Source organism: Dendrobates tinctorius, unplaced genomic scaffold, assembly GCF_039654945.1.
Source record: "Dendrobates tinctorius isolate UK_male_01 unplaced genomic scaffold, ASM3965494v1 ptg000276l, whole genome shotgun sequence".
NCBI classification, from domain to species: domain Eukaryota; kingdom Metazoa; phylum Chordata; class Amphibia; order Anura; family Dendrobatidae; genus Dendrobates; species Dendrobates tinctorius.
Window position 1 is genome coordinate 5091505 of NW_027361943.1, and position 21219 is coordinate 5112723.

Sequence of the window (21219 nt, forward strand, 5' to 3'; positions counted from 1 at the left end):
GATACCTTGGTTAGGTCAGCGACAGACTGTGATAAAGCTGCAGGCCACTCAGGGGGAGGAGGAGGCGGCGTGCTCTCATCGTGGGCAGTGGGGGCGCCTATGGGTCCAGCATAAGTTGGATGACCCAAACGCTCTTGATGTGTGTTAGTGTCCTGACCCGTAAACCAGAGAAAGTATGATGAAGATACTACACTGTTCTCTGAGTCTATGTGGGATGATCGAGTGGCATTTTCCACTCTGCTGCCCAAAATCACATGCTGTATCTGAAAGACAAAAAGGAAAAATATTAAAAGAAAAAAAAAAAAAACCAAGGTAGAAATGGGACTAGGAGCAGATCCGTGTCTGACTCCTACGGACACCAAGACAAAACTGATTAGCTCGGTTCCAGAGGGTGGTTGCACCCAACTGAGGATGCGTTTACTTATCATGCCTAGTGTCAGCCTCATAGTGGCAGCACGATACACCCATGGTTTCCTGTGTCCCAAAATGAAGTGAAAGAGAAAAAAAAAAAAAAAAAGAGAAAAAAAAAAAAAAAAAAAGAAAAAAAAAAAAAAAGGTGGAAGCTAATCAGAGCTAATATTATTTAGTCCGATTCACATGAGATAATACTTACAATGTGGCCAGTGATAAATAAATCCAGAATCACTGGTCTGCACAGCAATTTCCTTTACTGTTACTTTCTCTACGTTCTCAGCCATTTTATTCCATGGCACTGCTATGTTAGGTGGGGTGTAAGAATGATGTGGGAGGACAGATTTTTTTGCGGATAAAGATTTAGAGTAGGAATGTGAATTAGATTTTGAACTATATTCAGTCTCAGTAAGCACAGAACCTTCAAAATCCTCTGAATAAACAGAGCAAACTGTGGATACATCTGCGGTTTCTGGAATGTAATTGTCAGAAGAACTGGAGTCATCTCTGTGTCGCTGGGATAAAATTTCGGAATCTTTGTCTGTCTCAGAGTTTGCTTCTGTAACAGATTCCCCTTCTGAGGTGGACCGTCTCGTAAATGACTTTACACCTCTACTAAGCGAGTGTCCTTTGACATGAGCAGGAGAGGGATGCAGAAAATCCTTTGGCTTTTCATTAATTATCTGGGGTAGGAGAAAATCTCAGTTATTGAAATGAAAACAAAGGTTGGTTACATTGCACTATTTTGTAATATTAATTTTAGAAAATTGGTAACACGATATAAAAATACATACATTTCAAGATTTTATTGCTTAGAAGTTAATACTAGTTTGACAAAAGGAGCATAAAAATAATGTTCTAACCTTTACTTTTGTTTCCTCTGCTTCTATAGGGAGTACCAGGTCATCCAAACTGAGGATGTTCAGTTTAAAATCTAAAAAGTTAAGCATGCAGAATGATAAAACTATACAGTAACTATAGTACTAGTCAGAATATGACAAAATGCTAATAATTGTATCAGTGAAAGATGCCATCCTCTTAAGAAGAGAAGAAGAGGGACTTGTTGCCATTCCCTTAAAATGTTAACTATACTGCTCAAAAAAAGAAAGGGAACACTATTCCATTTGCATCAGGCTGTTTGTCTTCCCTTTATTTTTTTGAGCAGTATATATCAATTTGTAAAACAAGCAAGAAACCAATTAATGACCACATTTCTGTAAAAATATAGGTAGAAACGTAAGGACAAAGAAAAAAAAGAAAGAAAAAACCCCAATCTTTTGCAGAGTTAGGGTACAGTTACACTTAGCAATGCACCAGCGATCCCGACAACGATATGGATCGCTGGTGCATCGCTAAGTGGTCGCTAGTGAGCTGCCACACAGGCAGATCTCACCAGCGACATCGCTGGGGTCGGGGGTCGCTACTTACCTGTCAGACGCGGCGATCCTGACGTCCTCCCGCCCGCGTCCACACGTCGCTAGTGAGCTGCCACACAGGCAGATCTCACCAGCGACATAGCGGGGGTCGCTACTTACCTGTCAGATGCGGCGATCCTGACGTCCTCTCGCCCGTGTCCACGCGGCGCCACAGGAAGCCCAGCAGGAAGTGGCCGACGAGAAATGATCCAGGACCTTCTCGCGCGACCAGCGATAATCAGCGGGGGAGCCGGTCGGAGGTAAGTATCACATGTAGCGATATCGCTAGCAATATCGCTGCTACGTCACAAAATCGGTGACGTTACAGCGATATTGCTAGCGATATCGCAGTGTGTAACGGGGGCTTTAGAGCAGTCAAACGACCATATAAATCGGACAGAGGTCAGAACCCAGTTTACGGACTGGCTGGCGGCTCTCCCAACCTGAGCGTTGACCGCTTCATGTATTTCCATGCAGCTGTCACTCTCGGTTCGGGGGAGCTGCTGGCCAATCAGTGCACTGTAGTCTGAACGCTGTCTAATTTATATAGCCGTCTGACTGTGCCTTTATAAAGCTAAACAACACCTTACTAATGAGCCCAGGAAAATTAAGGTAGTAATAAAACAGATCAGCTACTGATAAAAAAAAGCAGCGTTGGTTTAGGAGTGGAGAGTTGTTTTTGTAGCTATTGTACTGTTCTATGTTCAGCAGGCATAATTTAGTACATTTTTTAAACATTTTTATCTTGGACTGCAACCAATGATGAGGTCCAGGCGCTGCCAAGTTTAAATGGTGATGGACTAGTAGCAGGGAAAAAAAACCAAAACAAAACACTAATGGGAAGCCAAGATGCATCTTTACTGGAATGCTCAGTGTGTGTACCTACGCTCATTAGGATCGATGAGGTTACCACACGGACTACCTGAATTTAAGCTGTTGTGACAGGTTCTCTTCAGGGAGACTTACATCATCACCATTGCTATACTTTACTGTTCTTTTAAAACCACCAGCATGACCTATTCGAATAACCTTTCTCAATATTATCATGGGTCTAGAGGAGAGGGTGTTTCGATTGCTATATCCAAACCTCCCCGCCAGATGCACATTTATAGAAAATATCTGTACCAAAACCACTGGTAGGTCAGGCTTTTCAACTGTGAAATTTTCAGCTCGCAGCTGTCAAACAATTGTCAATACACAGACAATATTACAGCCAGGGTAGTTTAACAATTTTTCAGAATTTGTTTTAACTTGTGTAACTAAATATCATTACTTATGCAAGAAAACTGAACCTTACCGTTGGAGCATGCACTGCTATCATCCTCAGGTCTAGAGAAGAGCTCATCTAGGGATTTAATGTCACTCCTTTGGGACACAGGTGTTCGACTTCGTCTCCCCAGCCTTGTCCTTGGAGATGGACTGTTCATTGAGCTTCTTACAGATGATGATGGAGATGGAGATCTGAACCGATTTAAGGAATGTGTTCTTCTTGGAAACCTAGGGCTCCCATAGCTTGGGGGCGATGGTGTTCTAGAATTTAAGCGGGAAGGAACGCGGCAAGAAACAAATGCCATCGTTGAGGGACTGTGACGAAGCTTTCTGCGAGGGGTTGATTTGCTGGGAGGTGAAGGGGTCCTAGGTGGTTTCTAATGTGAAGTAAATGAAACATTCATACAGAATATTACAAATTGAAATTTCCAAAACTATAAGGAATTGAATACCGTAGTATAATTGTGTTACGATATATATGTTACAGCCAGAACTTTGAAAGTGAAGATTTAACCCCTTCATGACCCAGCCTATTTTGACCTTAATGACCTGGCCATTTTTTGCAATTCTGACCAGTGTTCCTTTATGAGGTAATAACTCAGGAACGCTTCAACGGATCCTAGCGATTCTGAGATTATTTTTTCATGACATATTGGGCTTCTTATTAGTGGTAAATTTAGGTCGATAATTTTTGCGTTTATTTGTGGGGGGGGGGGAAGATAATTTGGCGAAAATTTCGCGATTTTCAAATTTTGAATTTTTAGTCTGTTAAACCAGAGAATTATGTGACACAAAATAGTTAATAAATAACATTTCCCACATGTCTACTTTACATCAGCACAATTTTGGAAACAATTTTTTTTGTTAGGAAGTTATAACGGTTAAGAGTTCACATTTGAAGTCACTTTGATGGGTCTATATGGCAGAAAATACACAAAAGTGACACCCTTCTAAAAACTGCACCCCTCAAGCTACTCAAAACCACATTCAAGATGTTTATTAACCCTTCAGGTGCTTCACCAGAACTAAGGCAACGTGGAAGGAAAAAATGGACAATTTTTCAAACAAAAATTTTCTTTTAGCATCAGTTTTTTCATTTTCACATGGGTAACAGGATAAAATGGATCCTAAAATTTGTTGGGCAATTTCTCCCGAGTACACCGATACCTCATATGTGGTCATAAACCACTGTTTGGGCGCACAGCAGGGCCTGGAAGGGAAGGCGTGCCATTTGACTTTTTGAATGGAAAATTAGCTCCAATCGCTAGCAGACACCATGTCGTGTTTAGAGAGCCCCTGTGTGCCTAAACTTTGGAGCTCCCCCACAAATGACCCCAATTTGGAAACTAGACCCCCTAGGAACTTATCTAGATGCACAGTGAGCACTTTCAACCCCCAGGTGCTTCACAGAAGTTTATAAAGCAGAGCCATGAAAAGAAAAAAATCATTTTTTTTCCGCAAACATTTTTTTAGCCCGCAATTCTTTATTTTCACAAGGGTAACAGGAGAAATTGGACCCCAAAAGTTGTTGTCCAGTTTGTTCTGAATAAGCTAGTACCCTATATGTGGCGGGGAACCAATGTTTGGGCACAGGTCAGGGCTCGGAAGGAAAGTAGTGACGTTTTGAAATGCCGACTTGATGGAATGGTCAGCGGGCGTCATGTTACATTTGCAGAGCCCTTGATGTGCCTAAACAGTAGAAACCTCACACAAGTGACCCCTTTTTGGAAACTAGACCCCCCCCATGGAACTTATCTAGATGTATGGTGAGCACTTTGAACCCCAAAGTGCTTCACAGAAGTTTATAATGCAGAGCTGTGAAAATAAAAAATGATTTTTTAGCCCACAATTTTTTATTTTCACAAGAGTAACAGGAGAAATTGGACCACAAAAGTTGTTGTTCAGTTTGCCCTGAGTACACTGGTACCCCATATATGGGGAGGGGGGGGACCACTGTTTGGGCACATGCTGGAGCTCGGAAGGGAGCGAGCACAGTTTGACTTTTTGAACGCAAAATTGGCTGGAATCAATGGTGGCGCCATGTTGTGTTTGAAGACCCCCTAAATAGTGGAAACCCCTCAATTCTAACTCAACGCTAACCCCAACACACCTCTAACCCTAACCACAACCCTAATTCTAATCCTAACACTAACCACAAGCCTAACCATAATCCCAACCCCAAAACACCCCTAACCCTAATCTTAACCCTAAATCCAACCCTAAGGCTATGTGCTCACGTATGCAGAAAATTTCTGCATGAAAACAGGCCTCCTTCCCAGAAAACGCGCGTTTTTCTCGCGTGTCCCCAGTCTCATAGAAAATAGCTAAAAACGCTGACTTTTCCACAAAATTAATGAGCATGCTGCGTTTTTTACCGCGATGCTTTTTTTCACGGAAAAAAAATGCATCAATACCCACAAAAAGTGCAAAATGCATTAAAATGAATAGGATGCTTCTTTTAAGCGTTTTTGCCGGTAAAAACGCGAAAAAAAAAAAGCTTACGTGAGCACACAGCCTTAATCTAACCCTAATTCCAACTCCAACCTTAATGGAAAAAAAAAATTATTTTATTATTTGCCCCTACGTATGGGGGTCATAAACGGGGGTTAATTTACTTTATTTTTTATTTTGATCACTATGATGGGGTCTATCATAGTGATCAAAATGTACCTGCAATGAATGAATGAATCTGCAGCCGGCAGATTAGGACGGGCGCACTGCGCATGCGCCCGCCATTTTGGAAGATGCCCATGCAGGAGGGAGGAGGGACACCGGGAGCAACAAGGAGATCGGAAGGCGGGGGGAGCGGAGGGCAGAGGAGGGGGAGCAGATACTGACGGACGTGACCGATCGCTGCCGTCAGTCGTTGGCGGGGACCGATGGCTCCCGTCAGCTGGTGGGAGGGGGGTCGGATCTCGGTCTCCAGCCATGCGCGATGCTATTGCAGCATCTGCCATGGCTGGATGGTAATATTTCACCAAATTTCATTGGTGAAATATTTCAATTGCTCTGATTGTCTGTTAAAAGTGAAACGGCCAATCAGAGCGATCGTAGCCGCGCGGGGGGGGGGGGGGGCAAAGCCATTCCCCCTGGGGTGAAGTACAAAGGGTCTTGTGCCTGCGGGTCTGGTCACCCGACCCGCAGGAACGCGATCCTCCCATGACACAGCATATGCGGATTGGCACCGACTTTCATGACGCATACGCTGTGTCACAGGTCGGGAAAGGGTTAAAGCTCTACTCATTCTAGTTGCAGCAAAAATAAATAGTATAAATATCTGTCCTTGGTAAGAATAACAGCTACTTTATATTGTTTGTTCATGTCTTAGGCTCAATATACACCATGTTCAGAAGAACTGTATGAATTGGTCCAGCTGAAAGTGCAGCAAGACATGCGTATATAAATTCAGTTACATGAAAGATGTATATCTTTGTACCGTGTTAGCCAGTAGATAGAAAAATATTCAGAATTGAGAGTCCTCAGTGGTTGATACCTTTTAATGGCTAACTGAAAAGATGGTAACACATTGCAAGTTTTCGAAACTACTCAGGTCTCTTCATCAGGCATAGACTAACACAAAATGTGAAGGGTCACATATTTATGCATAATAAATGCACATATTTATGCACAATGTATTGTGCATAAATATGTGACACTTCAGATTTTGTATTAGTCTATGCCTGATGACGAGACCTGAGTACTCTTGAAAGCTTGCAATGTGTTACCTTTTTAATGGCTAACTGAAAAGATGGTATCAACCACTGAGGACTCTCAATTTTGAATATTTTTCTAAATTCAGTTACACACTTGTCACTGCCTGCCTATAAGTGTATTGAAAGGCAAAGTCAACATACCTTTAAGCATAGCTGTAGCTGTTAAAAGGAAATCTGTCTAGAAGATCAACATCACATACTGCATATATGGGCATGCAGGTCTCTTAAAGGAAACCTGTTACCTGAAAACCGCTATTAACTTGCAGATATGGGGTTACAGCCACCGCACTCCATGCACAGAGCTGTGACTGAACGTGCACGGAAGCCACCCCCTATGCTCGAATGCTGCTGGGGTGGGAATAAAGTTAATTTCCTTCTGGCAGGGTGGGTCTTAATACTGGCACCGGTTAGGTTCAGAACCCTATAAACCTGTATATTAACCCTATATCTGTTGGCTAAAAGCATTTTTTCAGGAGACAGGCTCTCTTTCAATGTAAAGTGATTCACACATACATATCTTCAACTGTTGCAGCATTCTTAAGAGATTAGCATTTTCATTCATATGCAAAATTATGTGTTAAGATTTCTGGGCATAAAGTATTAAGGAGCCCAGGTTGTTTCCTGTTATGAATGTGTCACAGAGGAGGATGGCACGAACAGGCTAAGCCACCAGAGAGGTTGGTAACTCAGCGGATTGCAGACCCCTGATCCTATCAACACAACTAGCAGTAGCCGTGGAGCGTTCCTACGATGCCCTAGACGCCTCGGCACAGCCGGAGAACTAACAGCCTAAAGCCAGAAAGGTGAAATCTAAACTGTCCCGGAGCAGATCCCCAAAGGAATAGACAGCCCCCAAACATATATTGTCGGTGAGACAAGATGAGACACAAACACAGGCAGAGAACAGGCTGAGCAAACAGTGGGGCCCAAGCTGTCTAGACAGGAGAGGACAGAAAAGATACTGTCTGCAATCACGCACAAAACCCTAAAAAAATCCAATACATCTGATAAACAAAAAAACTGAGGCCACACGACCTCACCCCCGCTAGATCAGCACTCTGGTATGAACTGGAAGCAAAGCAAAAGATACTAACATAATAGGGGACTGAACAAACTAACAAAAGCTGTAACATATGAGCGGGGCCCAGCGCTGCCCCCAACAGGGAGTACGCTGAACCATCACAACAAAGCAGAAAGCAAAAAAAGGCACAACCAGATTAGATGCAAAGGATTAGCAAAAGAATCACTTAACTGAACCATGCAGATCAGGCAGGAGACAAAATAACTTCAAATGCACAAGGAGGAAATTACCAGCAACCACCAAGGAAAGCCTGCTCAATTATATGCTCCCAGCCAGTAATCCCAGATACCCAATTATCGCCGTCAGGTGGCAAACGTCCATCAACCTGGCCAGCTCCACTACTTCCAGTAACCACCAGAGGGATCTCTGGCTCAGAAGTCCGAGCAAGGGAATTCACAACAGTAACCCCCCCTTGAGGAGTGGTCACCGAACCCTCATCCACACCACCAGGCCGATCAGAATGGGCCCGGTGAAAGGCACGAGTCAATCTCTTGGCATGGATGTCAGAAGCAGAGACTCAAGAATTATCCTCCTGGCCATAACCCTTCCACTTGACCAAGTACTGAAGTCTCCGTCTAATATCTTCTCTACCTCATACTCCAAATTACCCTTAACCAGTACAGGGTCAGGGTGCGCTGCCATGGGAACTACTGGCTCCACAAACCTTTCCAACAAAGATTTATAAAAAACGTTATGAATCTTAAACGTAACTGGAAGAGCCAAAACGGAAAGAAACGGGGTTAAGGATTTCCAAAATCTTATAAGGTCCAATAAACCTTGGCTTGAATTTTGGAGATACAACCTTCATGGGAATATTTTTTGAAGACAACCAAACCATATCACCCACTCCTAACCGGGGACCAATGGTCCTATGCTGGTTGGAAAACCGTTGGGCCTTTTCCTAAGAGTGGGACAACTTTTCCACTACTTGGTCCCAAATCTGCTGCATTCTCTCTACACAGAATCCACACTTGGGCAGGCAGAAGCTTCCACCTGCCTCGAAGAAAATCAAGGATGAAACCCAAAGTTACAAAAGAAAGGAGACATCAAAGTGGCAGAACTAGCCCTATTGTTTAGAGCGAATTCGGCCAAGGGCAAAAATGAGACCCAATCATCCTGGTCAGCAGATATGAAACATCTCAAATAGGACTCCAAACGTCTGGTTTGTTCTCTCAGTCTGCCCATTGGTCTGAGGATGAAATGCAGAGGAGAAAGACAACTGAATTCCCAGTTTGGAACAAAAAGCTCTCCAAAATCTGGAAACAAACTGGACCCCTCTGTCCAACACAATGTTCTCAGGAATCCCGTGCAAACGAACCACTTGTTGTAAAAACAAGGACACCAACTCAGAAGAAGATGGCAACTTTGGGAGTGGTACAAGATGGACCATCTTAGAAAATCTATCACAGATCACCCAAATAACAGTCATTTTCTAAGAGACAGGGAGATCAGAGATAAAATCCATTGAGATATGGGTCCATGGCCTCCTGGGCACCGGCAGGGGCATCAACAAACCACTAGCACGAGAACAGGGCTTGGAGCGAGAACAAGTCCCACGGGACTGCACAAAATTCCTGACATCACGAGATAAGGCAGGCCACCAAAAAGACCGACTCACCAAATCTCTGGTACCAAAGATACCTGGATAACCAGCCAACGCGGAGCAATGAATTTCAGACATTACTCTTTTCCTCCACTGGTCAGGGACATACAATATTCCCATAGTGCATCGTTCAGGTTTATCCTCCTGAAAATTCTCCATGGCACGTTTCAAATCGGGACAGATGGCGGAAAGAACTACACCCTCATTTAGAATGGTAGTAGGCTCTGTCACATCAAGAGAATGCGCAAAAAAACTCCTGGAAAGGGCGTTCGCCTTAACATTCTTAGTGCCCAGAAGAAAGGAGACCACAAAATTAAAACGCGTGAAAAACAAGGCCCACCTAGCCTGTCTAGGATTCAAGCGTTTGGCTGATTCAAGATAAATCAAATTCTTGTGATCGGTGAGGACTACAACTTGATGTCTAGCTCCCTCCAAACAATGACTCCACTCTTCAAATGCCCACTTCATGGCCAACAATTCCCCACGTCATAGTTACGTTCAGATGGAGAAAATTTTCGAGAAAAGAAGGCACAGGGATTCATCTTAGAGGTTACAGGATCTCTTTGAGACAAAGCGGCTCCTGCACCAATCTCAGAAACATCTATATCCACCTGAAATGGGAGTGAAACATCAGGTTTCCGTAGAACCGGAGCAGAAGTGAAACTCTGCTTAGGCTCCTGAAATGCCAAGACTGCCTCTGGAGACCAATTCACCACATCAGCGCCCTTTTTGGTCAAATCCGCCAGAGGTTTAACAATACCAGAAAATTAACTTATAAATTTACGGTAGAAATTAGCAAAACCCAAAAACTTGTGAAGAGCCTTCAGAGAAGTGGGCTGAACCCAATCATAAATGGCCTGTACCTTGGCCGGGCCCATTTCAATAGTAGACGGGGTCAAAATGAATCCCACAAACGAAATCCTCTGTACACCAAAAAGACATTTCGATCTCTTAACATACAAAGTATTTTCCCTCAAAATCCGGAACACAGTCCGGACATGTTCCACATGAGAATCCCAATCACTGGAAAAAAAATCAAAATATCATCCAGATAAATGATCAAAAACTTATCCACAAAGTCCCGGAAAATATCTTTCATAAAAGATTGGAAGACGGAAGGGGCATTAGTGAGCCCAAAAGACATCACCAGGTACTCAAAATGTCCCTCCGGAGTATTAAACGCCATCTTCCATTCATCCCCGTGCTTGATGCGAATAAGATTATACGCCCCCCTGAGGTCAAGTTTGGTAAACCAACAAGCACTTTTAACTCTGGAAAATAAATCAGAAATCACAGGTAACGGGTACTGATATTTAACAGTGATTTTGTTAAGGGAACAATAGTCAATACATGGCCTTAACGAGCCATCTTTTCTGGCCACAAAAAAAAAAAAAAAAAAAAAAAAAAAAACAGCACCCAAAGGCGAAGAGGATGGTCTGATATGACCCTTCTCCAATGATTCCTTGATATAAGATCGCATAGCATCTTGTTCAGGTACCGATAAGTTGAAAAGCCGACCCTTGGGGAATTTACAACTGGGCATTAACTCAATTGCGCAGTCATAACTCCTATGAGGCGGCAAAGACGCAGACTTACTCTCACTAAACACATCAGAAAAATCAGCCAAATAGTCAGGAACATCTTGAGACTGGGGAGAGGTGTAGAAAATAGGAGTGTCACTAAGAACACATTGACATCCCCAACTCACCACAGACACAGATTTCCAATCCAAAACAGGATTATGGGTTTGCAACCAAGGAAAACCCAGTACAATAATATCAAATTGTGCAACACCAAAAATTTGCAATTCTCTTGATGGTCCGGGGCGACCCGTATTATTACCTGGGTCCAAAACTGAGGTTTATTCTCCGCCAAAGGGGTAGCATCAATCCCCCCTCAAGGGAATAGGGGTCCGCAGGGGCACCATGGGGAAACCACAACGTTTGGCAAAGGCAAGATCCATCAGATTCCAGGCTGCTCCTGAATCATCAAAGGCCTTTGCAGAAAATGTAGACAAAGAGCAGATCAAGGTAACTGCCAACAGGAACTTACACTGTACAGTGCCCACGGCAAATGAGTGAGCAAAACGTTTTTCTCATTTAGGGCAGACAGAAATAACATGAGAGGCATCCCCACAAAAGAAGCATAACTTATTACGCCTTCCAAACTTTTGATGTTGCGTCCTAGACAAAGCCCTATCACATTGCATGGGTTCAAAAGTTTGTTCAAAAGGCAGCATCGCCTCTCGCGTACTTTTACGTTCACGTAAACGTCGATCAATTTGAATGGCTAATGACATGGAGTTGTTAAGACCAGAGGGGACAGGAAATCCCACCATAACATATTTTACAGTTTCTGCCAGACCCATCCGAAAGAGAGCTGCTAGGGCATCATCATTCCATTTAGTAAGGAACGCCCACTTTCGGAACTTCTGGCAATATAACTCCGCAGCATCCTGACCCTGGTTTAACGCCAATAAGGTTTTCTCAGTTTGATCAATAGCATTAGGTTCATCACACAACGACCCCAGGGCCTGAAAAAACGCATCTACATTAGCCAGAATAGGATCTCCAGGTGTCAGAGAAAAAGCCCAGTCCTGGGGATTGCCGCGCAGCAGGGAGATGACAATTTTAACCTGCTGCATTGAGCTCCCCGATGAATTAGGTTTCAAAGCAAGAAATAGTTTACAGTTATTCTTAGAATTCAAAAATTTAGACCGATCCCCCGAAAACACATCAGGAGTAGGGATCTTTGGTTCTACAGAAGATGATTGAGCGAGATAGGCAGAAATTCCCCGCACTTCAACGGCGAGCTGCTCAACACGATTGAACAGTTGCTTAGTCTCCATTAAGGAAAAAATCCTCCTACGGCCCCGGAGAAAAAGAGGAAAAAAAATATATTAAAAAAATTGACACTTTTTTTTTTTTTTTTTCTCTTTACTTCTTTTGAGTACCCTAGAGTCTACAGTTTGGCTGGTGATTCTGTTATGAATGGGTCACCAAGGAGGATGGCAGGAACAGGCTAAGCCACCAGAAAACCAGAGAGGTTGGTAACTCAGCAGATTGCAGACCCCTGATCCTATCAACACAACTAGCAGTAGCCGTGGAGCGTTCCTACGATGCCCTAGACGCCTCGGCACAGCCGGAGAACTAAGCCTAAAGCCAGAAAGGTGAAATCTAAACTGCCCCGGAGCAGATCCCCAAAGGAATAGACAGCCCCCAAACATATATTGTCGGTGAGACAAGATGAGACACAAACACAGGTAGAGAACAGACTGAGCAAACGGTGGGGCCCAAGCTGTCTAGACAGGTCAGGACAGAAAAGATACTGTCTGCAATCACGCACAAAACCCTAAAAAAATCCAACACATCTGATATACAAAAAACCTGAGGCCACACGACCTCACCCCCCACTAGATCAGCACTCTGGCATGAACTGGAAGCAAAGCAAAAGATACTAACATAATAGGGGACTGAACAAACTAACACAAGCTGTAACATATGAGCGGGGCCCAGCGCTGCCCCCAGCAGGGAGTACGCTGAACCCTCGCAACTTTGCAGAAAGCAAAAAAAAGGCACAACCACATTAGATGCAAAGGATTAGCAAAATAATCACTTAACTGAACCATGCAGATCAGGTAGGAGACAAAAGAACTCCAAATGCACACGGAGGAAATCATCAGCAACCACCAAGGGAAGCCTGCTCAATTATATGTTCTCAGCCAGTAATCCCAGATTCCCAATTATTGTCGTCAGGTGGCAAACTTCCATCAACCTGGCCAACTCCACTACTCCCAGTAACCACCAGAGGGAGCAGAGGGAGCTCCGGCTCAGAAGTCCAAGCAAGGGAATTCACAACAGTTTCCCTGTTCAGCACCAGCCTCTTTCAAGTGCCAGGCAAAGAATGCAGACAGTGAGCTATCAATATAGCTAAAGAGGCTGTGCAAGGTGGAGAAACAACCTGGAGTGGCAAAGGATGATTAACCCCTTAGTGACAGCCAATTTGGTACTTCATGACCAAGCCAATTTTTACAATTCTGATCACTGTCAATTTATGAGGTTATAGCTCTGGAACGCTTCAACGGATCCCACTGATTCTGAGACTGTTTTTAGTGACATATAGTACTTTCACGTTAGCGGTAAAATTTCTTCAATATGACTTTTGCAATTTTCAAACTTTTAATTTTTATGCCCATAAATCAGAGAGTCATATTGCACAAAATAGTTTATAAATAACATTTCCCACATGTCTACTTTACATCAGCACAAATTTGTAAACAATTTTTTTTTGTTAAGAAGTTATAAGGGAGTGGACCATTGATTTCTCATTTTTCCAACAAGATTTACAAAACCTTTTCATTTTTTTAGGGACCACCTCACATTTGAAGTGAGTTTGGGAGTTTGGGGGGGGGGGGGTCAATATGACAAAAAATACCCAAGGGTGACACCTTTTGTAAAAACTGCACCCCTCCAGGTGCTCAAAACCGCATTCAAGAAGAAGTTTATTAACCCATCAGGTGTTTCACGAGAACTAAAGCAATATTGAAGGAAAAAATCAACTTTTTTCACAAATTTACTTTGGAACCAAACTTTTATTTTCACAAGGCTATCAGGAGAAAACAGACCACAAAATTTGTTGTGTAATTTCTTCTAAGTACACCGATACCGCATACACGGGGGAAATCCACTGTTTGGCGCATGGCAGGGCTCAGAAGGGAGGGAGCACTGTTTGACTTTTTGAACGTAAAAAAATTGGCTGGAAATCAATAGCGGGCGCCGTGTCGCGTTTGGAGACCCCCTGATGTGCCTGAACAGTGGAAACCCCCCAATTCTTACTCTAACACAGCCCTAACCCCAACACACTCCTAACCCTAGCCCAACCCTAGCTTTAACCCCAGCCCAATCCTAACCCTAGCTATAACCCCAACCATAACCCTAGCAGAAAAATATACATGTTATTATTTTTACCTAACTAAGGGGGTGATAAAGAGGGGGTTTGATTTACTATTTGTTTTATATTTATAACTGTGATAGACCCTATCACTGTGATCAAAAGAACCAACAGACGAAATCTATTGTTGCTGCATGCCAGCTGGCAGATCTCGAAGGGCGCACTGCGCATGCGCCCGCTATTTTTTTCCCGGAAGAAGCCGGAGGGACATCGCAGGTACCGGGGTGGGCTCAGGGGACCCCATTTCTCTCTCCTCTGATGTGCTAGATCATATCAGAGGGGAGAGAAATAAGTACGGAAATCTGACTTTTTTTTTCCACTGTGGTCGGAAAAAAACTGACCCGACGCTGGGGGGGCGTTATAATCTTATTTCTCAGGGCCGTTAAAAAGGCACTGAGGAATAAGTACCCTTTAACTGCCACCGTTAAAAGTATATCGGTGGTAGTTAAGGGGTTAATAAAGAAACAAATTTAAAAGGGAATGAAGAGGAGGTGGAAAAGAGAGGAGCTGTTGATCCATACTCTAGTCTTGAATTGGATGGGTTATCTAGTCAACATAGAAATTCTTCCTTTTTTTTTTTAACCCCTTAGTGACCGAGCCAATTTTTACAATTCTGACCACTTATGAGGTAATAACTGAAATGCTTCAATGCACCCCACTGATTCTGAGACTATTTTTGCGTGCCATATTGTCATTTAAGATAATGGTAAAATTTAATTTATATGACTTGCATTTACTTATGAAAAAAATGGAAATTTGGCAAAAACGTAGAAATGTTTGCAATTTTCAAACTTAATTTTTGTGTCCTTAAATCAGATTTACATATGTCACAAAATAGTTAATAAATAACGGCACTGAGGAATACGTACCCTTAACTGCCACCGTTACAAGGCGTATTGGTAGTCGTTAAGGGGTTAAGTGCTCTGTCTAATCCAGTGTGAACTTAAAGAGGTTATCCACTTCTTTTTCACTGATGACCTATCCTTTGGATAGGTCATTAATGTCTGATCGGTGGGGGTCTGGCACCAAACACCCCCACCGATCAGCTGTTCAGTGTCGACAGCAGGAGCTGCTCGAATGCGGAGCTGCACAGTCTTCTGATAGTGGAGGCAACAGGGTACTGCACATTCGCCTCAAATTCAAATCAATAGGAGGCGGATACGTAGTGCCCTGCTACCGCTACTATCAGAAGACGGAGCAGCTCCACAATCGAGCTGTTCAGGTCTGCCGATACCGAGAACAGCTGATCGGCGGGGGGGTTCCAGACCCCAACTGATCAGACATTGATGACCTACTCTAGGATAGGTCATCACTACTTTTTCATTGGACAGCCTCTTTAAGTGTATGATTTGCATAAAGATGAAAAAAATATATATTTGTCTGGAATACAGCAACAGATAGAAGATCTGAAAGTGACAATGCATTTACATTTCAAAGACATGAATGCCCATATAGGCAGTATGGGAGGTTGATGGGCCCATCATTGTATCACTTGTGGATAAGGCTAGGTTCATACTGAGTTAAAGCAGTCCGTTCAATGCACAACGTTGACGGGCTGCGTCAACGCTATAGCATAACACGATCGCATTATGCTATACCGCTAGAGCAGATGCTTTGTCTGCGCTAGCGGTGACAGACCCTCGGACGCTGCAGCCCGCATCCGAGGGTCCAGCACATCGCTAAGTGCATGCCGATTATGGCATGTGTTGGCGATGCGCCTGATAATGGGGGTTAATGGCAGTGTTAACGGATTGCGTTACACCGCGTTATGCCGCTGTGTAAAGCAAACAGTTAAACAGACTGCCTTAAAGCAGTGTGATCCCAGCCTTAGGCTAGCTCCGCAATGCATTTAGCCTGCACGTTCACTCTGTTGGAAGGCTCTGTCAGAAAAACTGGATCCAGATAGAGCCCCTGATAAAGCCACTGAACATTAGGAGGCAGAAAGCTTTCAGGTTTCCACCACATTTAGCCTCCTTTCTTGTGGTGTCCATTTTTTTTTAGCCAAACAGAAGCAATATGAAAACTTATTGAAAAAAAAAAAAAAAACAAAAACAAAAAAAAAAAACAAGAAAACCAAACTCACTGGAAGCTTCCACCATCTCTCGTCATTTTCCATCTCTCGTCATTTTCTGAAAATTCCACCGAGCTGCCAACAAGATGAAGCATTTCTTCCTCCTCGCTTTCTAAAGTTCGTGGCTTACTATTCACCGGTTTGTTCCTAACACCATGCCTGTTCTGGCTTACAGGCTCTGGCTCCATTATGTTAACTTTCTTTTTCAGAAATTTTTTTTCACGACTGCTGAATTCACTACTTGATCTATTAGAGAAAGGTCTTTCTTCAGATGTCCTTATTTCAGAGTCGTTCTCAGAAATGTCAATCTCTAATTTTCTGTAAAAGTAAAGCCATGAAATGTCAAAATGTTGCACATAAACCAAATGAAAAGAAAAGCAATAAAGACTCTCAGATTTTCTACTTCCCTTTCTTTATAGCACTCCAAAGGAAAATTATTAAACAGCCAAAAGAGAATAGTAACGCAAAGCAACCTCACCTTAATTGATGTCTGTTCTCAATTTCTGCCAACCTCCTCAGTGCTGCACTGGTTGGCATCTTTGACTGGACAGGCTGGGGATTGGCAGGCTTTTTGGCCTCAATTGTGACATCTGCATTGCTCTTTAGATCATTTATAGATGGTGTATTCTTCTTTAGAAACCTACTCTGAGTCCCCGATACCTGTTGAGGACTAGCAGTAGCTCTGTACTTTTCACTCTCCTGTTCTTCGACTAACATGTCGCTCAGGTCAACATCTGATCGCTGGGAGAGTTTTAAAGCACTTGTCTTCTTGTTAAGTGCAAGCATATATTCCTACAAATGCAAACCAAAAATAGATCATCTTAACCCAGAGTAAAGCCCAATGTGGAAATAATTCTTACCTATAGACTACTGTAGTAATGACAGCAATTTCAATAATAAAACCAAACTATAATAAATTTTACATTTGCAATAATAAGCTAGGAAATTGCTTAGATACAAAAAAAAAAAAAGGACCTAAGCGCTCACTTTCTAGTCAGTTTTTCACCTATGAGTTCTAGCTAGGTTTTTCATGGATAACACTCGTACCTATGATTTTTTGCGGACAAAATGTCATCCAAGTGCTGTCCGTTTTTCATGGACTGATAGATTGGAAGCCAATGGAACTCAGGCACTCTGACCAATTTTCTTGTAAGTAGATGTTCACTTTCTTCTATTCAATGTTGCCATTCCAATTCATCAAAGCAACAAAAAAATGGAACTGAAGCCGTGACTGATCAGTCATAAGTTCTGTCAGGTTTCGTCATCTTACCAGAAAGAAAAAAATACTGTATGCTGCGCTATTTTTTCCGTCAAATATGAAGGAGATTGCAACAAACGCTTCTAAAAACACCACTATCATTGTGAACACATACTTACACTCAGCTTTTATCACATGTTGGCATCCATCCCTCATCACCTGGACTAAATAAAACACAAAGTAATAAAGCACTTTCAGAACACAGACCTGTAGTTCATCTGCCGGAGCCTTGGGTTTTACCGGAACTCTCTGACCAGAAAGCTGGGCCTGTGCTCGAGCCAGTGCTGAACTTCTCATACCACTTTGGGCCATTTTGTCCTACGGAAGATTGATCCCAAAATGTTGATCAATAACAGTTCCTTGACATTGTACGGCAATAGAGCTGTGTGCAAACCATCTTAATGGGCTGGCCACTTTATCTTTAGTATAACTGAAGTGTTGGGGGTATACGGTAGTTATATATTAGTAAGTGGCCAAAAGTATTACGCATTCTCCACCTGTGCCTGTGTTGCCATCTTATTCACAGACAGTCCTGTCCATAAAATTTTTGATAACAGGTAATCAAGTGACCAGACCTGGCCACCATTCTCCTCCTGACAGCCAGGTCTGGTCACCTGCTCATCCATCAGTTGCCATTTTTAGAACAGGAGATCGGTGCGGTCTACAATTGCATGAGAAGAACCCATAATACATATACTATGTATGTGGTGCTCTGAAAAGCTATTCACCAGTATGGCTTCTGCTCGGTCACTGATTATATTATAATACTAGATGGTAGCCAGATTCTAACGCATCGGGTATTCTAGAATATGTATGTAGTTTATTTTGAAGATTTAAGAATAATACAATGAATACACAGGATTTTCCAGGTAAAATGTTACATTATCATTAAATGTTATTGCTCATAGACGTTCAAAAGACGGTCCAGGACGATCCACCACGATCGGCGATCTCACAGTGGGGGGCCTGGTTGCTGCTGCGTGACACACTGAGCGAGATCGATAGCTGGTCGGGATACTTCCGCTAGCGCCGGTCATCTCCCGGCTACGTCGCCGCTGACCTCCGTGCGGCAGGAGATGACCCGCAGATCTCCCGACGGTAGCCGTAGCGTGCCAATTCGCGGCCGGACTGCTCCTGTCAGCGATGCGGGATTTCCGTTACAAACAGACAGAATTAGACGAATATATATATATATATATATATATATATATATATATATATTATATTATATATAAGAAAAAAAAAATACTCCTTTTCAGGCAGGCGACAGCGGTGCTGCCTCAAGATCACATCTATAATGTGTATTTAATTCTTTTCTTTGATGGTATCCATAAAGTAATTTAAAAAAAAAAAATCAGTTTGAAAATGGTGCCGGCAGTGCTTGTGCAGCAGCAGCTGTCGGATTGTCAATAGCTGCTACTGCACAGGCGTGGCTGGCACCATTTTCAAACTGATTTTTTTCTTATTTTAATTCATGGATACCATCACAGAAAAGAATGAAATATACATTAGAAGGGGATTTTTTTTTCAATATAAATATAATATTCACTATGTAAACTAGAGGGCACGTCACAGAAGGATCAGTGACATGTCAGAAGCCATGCTGATGAATACCTAAATCAGAGCACAACATGAAGACCCCCCCCCCCCCCCCCCCCCCCTCACACACACACACACACACACACACACACACACACACACACACACACACACACACAGGCCGCCCTAAAGTAAGAGCTTATCGTTAAATGAAAACTAAAAATAGAAGATTAACACAACCCCAAGATGGATTTCATCAACCAAAGTATCATTTTAATCAGTATAACGGTGCCAACCTGACAGTGCATGTAGGTTACTCAGCACAATGCTGCTGACAGGCCCTTTAAATATGGAACATAAATACCAAGTGAATGAGGGCAAACACCTTTGGTTGCACCATATCATGTGAACACAGAGGAAGTCAAATACTCCATTACAAGGTTACACCCCAGTGAAGACCTTATGTACTGTAAAAAATAAAAAAATTGGAATAGATGGTGTTAAAAAAACTGTGCATATTGCATAAATGATTATCGCATGTAGCAGAAGTTACAGCTAGCCCTACAGAGCAGAATTATCAGACTCCCTTCACATTCTACTCAGTCTACACATTCCCTACACATTCTACTCAAAAAACTGGAGACTGAACTGAGAAAGTAAATTAATGTGTATGCACAATGTAAGTGCATATGAACACATGACCATTACCCAGAGAAGACAAAAAGCAAAAAACACAAATATCCTGAAATAAAAAGTAAAAAATAAACTGCAAATAATGCATAAAAGTAATAATAATAAAAGGTATTTAGTAAACATAATTTTGATCAAAATAACGTACAAACCATCCCGCGACGTCACGGCAACCCTTGTGGGACAGTCCTACTCTAGTAATTAAAACCTTTTCACTTGCCAAGTGACGTGAATGTGAACAAGGATCGAGGGACTGACCCACTTGTAAAAGCATAGGCCAGACTGGGCTTCCGAGCGCTAACCATTGTAGCAACCACATTGCGTCCGAACCTAGCCTAGGTCAGAATCCAAGATTCAACGGCTAAGCCATCAAACACAGGGCCCTTGGGCTCGGGTGGTAGATCGGGCCCTGGGAAAGTAGATCTGGGCACTCTGGCAGTCCCCAGGGAACGTCGGCGAGTAGCTGCACCAGGTTTGCGCACTACGCCCGCCGAGCCAATCTGGGGCCAGTAGCATCACTGGAACCCCTTCTGCCTTGATCCTCTTGATGATCCTTGAAAGTAGCGGCAGCGGGGGGGGGGGGGGGGGGGGGGGGGGGGGGGGGGGGGGAAATACGCGGCCACCTTGGCACCTACCCCAGAGGCCATCAGGTCCACGACCGGCAAACGGCTGAGGAAGTCTGCCACCCTTTCTTTACGCCCGGAATGTGCACTGCTGAGATCACCGAGTGGTTCCTCTCGGCCCAGTGAGGGATGTGCCTCACCTCGTGCATGGCTGCCTTGCTGCGGGTGCCCCCTTGGTGATTTATGTCAGCCACGGCCGTGGCATTGTCCGATTGAATCCGGATGGGGCGGTCTGCTGGAAGATGATGAGAACGTTGCAGAGCCAGCCGGATTGCTCGAATCAAGTTGATCGGGAGGCGTGCCCCCTGCGGCGACCACCGTCCCTGGGTCGCGTGAAAGCGAAAAAACTGCTCCCCAGCCGAGGAGACCGGCATCTGTTGTGACCATCAACCAATGGTCCAGGGGAAAGTGTTTCCCCTGAAGACGGGAGGAACTGACTGTCCACCCGCCGAGTGCCTGTCTGACCTGCATGGACAACCGGCACTGGTGGTCCGAGTGTAAACGGGTTCTTGTCCCGCGATGCCAAGAGGGCATGCTGCAGGGGGCGAAGATGGAGTTGGGCACATGGAATTGCTTCCATTGCTGCCACCCTCTTC

At 43.5% G+C, this 21219-nt stretch overlaps 1 protein-coding gene across 1 annotated transcript in view; it reads right to left on the reverse strand.

Moving 5' to 3' along the window:
* The window catches only part of CUNH19orf44 (chromosome unknown C19orf44 homolog), an 86971-nt gene that overhangs the window by 48840 nt on the left and 16912 nt on the right, over positions 1–21219 (reverse strand). The window contains 7 exon segments of the mRNA XM_073559864.1: positions 614–1094; positions 1275–1345; positions 3124–3472; positions 16526–16555; positions 16558–16831; positions 16992–17305; positions 17979–18089. Of these exon segments, the coding sequence (XP_073415965.1) occupies positions 614–1094; positions 1275–1345; positions 3124–3472; positions 16526–16555; positions 16558–16831; positions 16992–17305; positions 17979–18083 (1624 nt within the window). The 5' untranslated portion in view covers positions 18084–18089.